At 32.9% G+C, this 4,570-nt stretch overlaps 1 protein-coding gene across 2 annotated transcripts in view; it reads left to right on the forward strand.

Moving 5' to 3' along the window:
* Positions 1–1,692: 1,692 nt before the first annotated feature.
* Positions 1,693–4,570, forward strand: part of LOC135196291 (uncharacterized) — a 6,058-nt gene continuing 3,180 nt past the window's right edge. Inside the window, exons 1-4 of one of the 2 annotated variants that reach the window (XM_064222996.1) lie at positions 1,693–1,838; positions 2,580–2,674; positions 3,428–3,539; positions 4,193–4,280. In XM_064222996.1, the coding sequence (XP_064079066.1) occupies positions 1,708–1,838; positions 2,580–2,674; positions 3,428–3,539; positions 4,193–4,280 (426 nt within the window). In that variant the 5' untranslated portion in view covers positions 1,693–1,707. Of the gene's footprint in view, positions 1,897–2,579; positions 2,675–3,427; positions 3,540–4,192; positions 4,281–4,570 lie in introns of both variants that reach the window. The other variant, XM_064223005.1, reaches the window with a different exon arrangement.

A 4,570-nucleotide genomic window follows, 5' to 3' on the forward strand; every position in this document is an offset into this window, starting at 1 on the left:
AATAAACTAATAATCTATAAGTATATATGATATATATATATATATATATATATATATATATATATATATATACATATATATATATATATATATATATATATTATATATATAATATATATATATATAGTATATATTATATATAATATACACATACATAACATATCTATATATACATAATGTTGTTGCAGTAATTCCATGATAATCAAGCAAATAGCCATTTATCCAATACTTGAACAATGTTACTGAAGAAGTATTAAGTACATTACTTCAATTCTTTGTATCCGCCTCTTGTGTAAACATAAGATTAATGATGGAAGGTAATACTCCCGCTAAGTTGAAAAAAAACTAAATAAAAAATAAAAAACTGAACATCTCACACTGGGCAAGTAAACACAATTAATCCACCGTTTATAAAGTTCACCCATAAATAGGAGAAAGGACTCCTGGGGGTTCAAGATATTATAAAAATCAAAATGATTCAGGGAAGATAATGTTACAAATGTTGTGTTTGATAAATCCTCAGAGTCAATATATATGTTTTTACGGAAAAGGACTTGCTACTGTCTCTGTTATCTGTTGTAATCATCAGTCTCTCAAAGAAAATGTTAATCGTGTAACCAATACTTTTTAGCTTATGTTGTGAAGTTTTGGCAAAAAATCTCAATTCCTTTGTGGGGGTCAATCGAAACATTTGGGAACCTGGTTTTATCTGTGAATTCTTCCATAAGCGTATCTAGTGTATATATATATATATATATATATATATATATATATATATATAATATATATATTGCATTTGTTAACGTCAAGGATATATTTTTTTAATGTCTTGAGAAAATAAATAACATACTGAAAAGTTGTGAAAAAATCTGACCCTTCTTCACATTCTAATCGTTGTAAAATGTAGCAACTAATTATGTATGTGATACAATCCAATTCTAAATTTAAGAAATCAATCGGGAAATTTTCCCCCTAAATTTTAAGTTTCTTTTACTTTTATTCATTAGTATAAAATGTCCGTCGAAGTGCTGGTCGGTCCAAAACCTTTAACTTGAACAGTTTTTATTTTTTATTTTTCATGACTGCGCCTTTATTGATGAATCCAATCCCTCCATTCATCGTGATAAAATATAAAGAGTGCCAATAAAAAAAGGAAAACGAAAAATTCAGTTTTAGTCAGAAGTATTGCGAATGTCTATACATATATCTTCATAATGGAATAAAAAGTGGAATTTATACTGAATTTTATTCTTGGACCCTTCATCATATTTTGGCTAAGATTCTTTGACCTGAATATTACATTTTTGGTACACTGAAAATGTCTAAATTCTCCTATTATTATCCTTTACCATCTCTACCAAGGTTTGCAATTCTCCCTTCTTTGTTTGTTTGTATGGTTTGCATGAAACTGGTGGTTATTCAGCAACGAGACCAACGGCTTTACGTGACTTCCGAACCCCGTCGAGAGTGAACTTCAATCACTAGAAATACACATCTCTGACCCCTCAATGGAATGCCCGAGAATCGAACTCGAGGCCACCGAGGTGGCAGGTCAAGACCATACCGATCATGCCACTAAGGCGATCAATTCTCTCTTTTTCCCGTTCAATTTCCTTTCTTGAGCTTACCCTTCACTCTCCTCTTCCTCGTCTCGGATTTCTTGCAGATGCCTTATCTCTCCGAAACCTTGATAACAGACACATAAGCATGTCTTATTTCTCACCTAATCAAGGGAACGGAACAGGTGTTGCCAAAGACGAGCTGCAAAAGAGATTCGTCTTTCATAGCAGTGTTGTAACCACTGCGTCTCAGCTAACGAGGAAAGACTTGTTTCGTTGGTAAGTGTCGTCAAGGATCGAGGAAACCTAGATAAGTATTGCTGGCTATTCGTAGAGGGTAAGTTAAGCCTGGGATGTTGTAAAGATGGCATTTATTATAATTCCAGTTATTTTGGAAGGAGACTTCGGAAGAAGACCCTCTCTTAAGCAATGCTTTGTTAAAAAGGGTTGCAGCTTCAGCACTATTAATCTGGTAAAGTCTTCTATATTTTTCTGATGACAGTTTTCTCTCTGTTGCTGAGACTGGAGGGCATGGTAAAACCCGGTTGTTGAGTTATTTTTAGCGTTTATTGTTATATTTTGCTTATAACAGTAATAAACACCTAAAATGACTCACCAACCGGATTTTACCATGCCCTTTGGCACGTTGCTCGCCAGTCTAAGCAACAGAGAGAAATCTGTCATCAGACAAATAGAGAAGATTCTTTACAAGATTAATAGTGCTGAAGCAGCAACCATTTTTAACAAAACATTCCAGTTATTCAAATATACATGTCATTGTTTGTTTCATGCCTATTGAAGCTATCTGGGAACCTCATACGATTCAGCCTTATTACGATAATCAGTTAATTTATGTGATGAGTAGAATTCTTCAAATGGATACACTTTACAATATTTGATAACCAAACAGTTAAGTATAACAGTAAAAATATATAACAAGGTTTTCATTTATCAAGTAAATAAAGCTACGATTATATTTTCAATCATATTTTCATCCTTTCTCTCTTGCATCAATCACAGCACGTCTCATCTTAGGTCTAACCAACAACCTTTGGTCAACATGAAGATCTTTGTGTTGCTGGCTGTTCTAGCAACAGCCTCTGCCGAACAACCAGGTAAGCAGGTTCAGGTAACATGAAAGTAACGTTTTTGGTTATGTCTAAAACGTTTTGTTTGTGTTTGACGTCAGAATTTCCCGAATATTTATGTGAGGATCTTTGCGAAAATTCGGCGAAGGTTGGACCTTGCAACTGGCAACAAGTAATGAGGCTTTGGGTGGCAGGGACATTTCGAGGAGTGGGTTATAGGCTTTTAAATTTTTCTTCCTTGCCTGAGGTCTGAGGTCTCTGAAAGTTCTTTGAATTAAGAAATGTTGACTTTAAGTACATCTCTCTCAACACTTGAGTTATACGAAGTTGCAAACGAGCGTATTAGCTTATTCCTTCCAGCTTTTTACGGCTTATCCTTATTTTTGCTGACATATCGACGTCGATGTATGGATTCTTTTGTACGTTTGTTGATTTTGTCTTTATACGTTGCTTTTATTTTCTCAATTTTTTAAATATATGGACATTCTGATATGCAGAGTCTTACTTTGCAAGTCAATGATTAGACCTGTGTAATGTGGAAGTTGGTTCATTTTGAATAATAATAATAATAATAATAATAATAATAATAATAATAATAATAATAATAATAATAATAATAATAATAATTGGAGACTTCATAAACGTAGGTACTATTGACAAGGGAGTATGTAACAGAACAACCAACGTAGCAAAAATTAAAAAGTGACGATAGTAGTGGTGAGTCCAAAGCACTGCAAGAAAATGGTAAACTGACAAAAAAAATTATCCGGAATATTTCAGTTGGAATTCTCGAAGATCTGTTAACTACGATTGCTCAACTCGCGCTCAAAGGACTGGATCCTGCAAGCGTATCCTACACAGAGCTCCACATTACGTCGCATGAAGATACCGAGTATGTATAAATAGTGTTTGTATATATGTATATTATTATATTACATTATATATATATATATATATATATATATATATCAAGAGCCAGCAGGAAAAATGAAAAACAGCAGTACCTAGCGCTTTCGTGTATTCTTGACACACCTCATCAAGAAGTCACGTAAAGCCGTTGGTACCCTGATGAGGTGTGTCAAGAATACACGAAAGCGCTAGGTACTGCTGTTTTTCATTTTTTTCCTGCTGGCTCTTGATATACAATCTTCACGTGTTACTTGTGATCGTATAATATATATATATGTATAAGTATGAGTTTACGGTCGCATGAAGATACCGAGTATGTATAGAAATAGTGTTTGTATAGTATGGTATTAATTAATATCATGAGTGATATATATTAATTATATGTATACTATATCTATACATGTACATACATATACGTATATGTATATATATATTTTATATATATATATATATAGTATATATATATATATATATATATATATATATATATATATATATATATCTATATATATATAGATTATACTACAATCACAAATATCTATACAGTTGTGTATACATAAACAAGCATAAACGTATCATTACTTGCACTTTACAACCGAGAAACTGAATTCAGTTGGTCTTTTTCTTCGACTGTAGTCTGTTCTTCATCTTCAAAGACGCACAAATCAGCAATTTCTCGAACATAGTTATCACCGGATTTGACCCGATTTTGGAAACGTGGCAGGTACAGTATACAGAAATCTCTTTATATCTTGGTTTTTGTTTGTTTGTATGATGTTTTGACGTTGCATGGAACCCGGGCTTATTCGACAACGGGACCAACGGCTTTACGTGACTTCCGAACCACGTCGAGAGTGCTTTATATTTTGGTAACTGAGAATGAAGTTTCGTTCTCAACGCAAAAAGCTTCTCGTTGTTATTATCTGCTTATTAATTTGTATCATCATCTTTTTTATGCATCCTTTTTCTTGTTTCTAAATCTTTCTTTAGTTTTGCACAAGAAAATCTTGGTCT

The sequence above is a fragment of the Macrobrachium nipponense genome, chromosome 23, assembly GCF_015104395.2.
Source record: "Macrobrachium nipponense isolate FS-2020 chromosome 23, ASM1510439v2, whole genome shotgun sequence".
NCBI lineage: Eukaryota > Metazoa > Arthropoda > Malacostraca > Decapoda > Palaemonidae > Macrobrachium > Macrobrachium nipponense.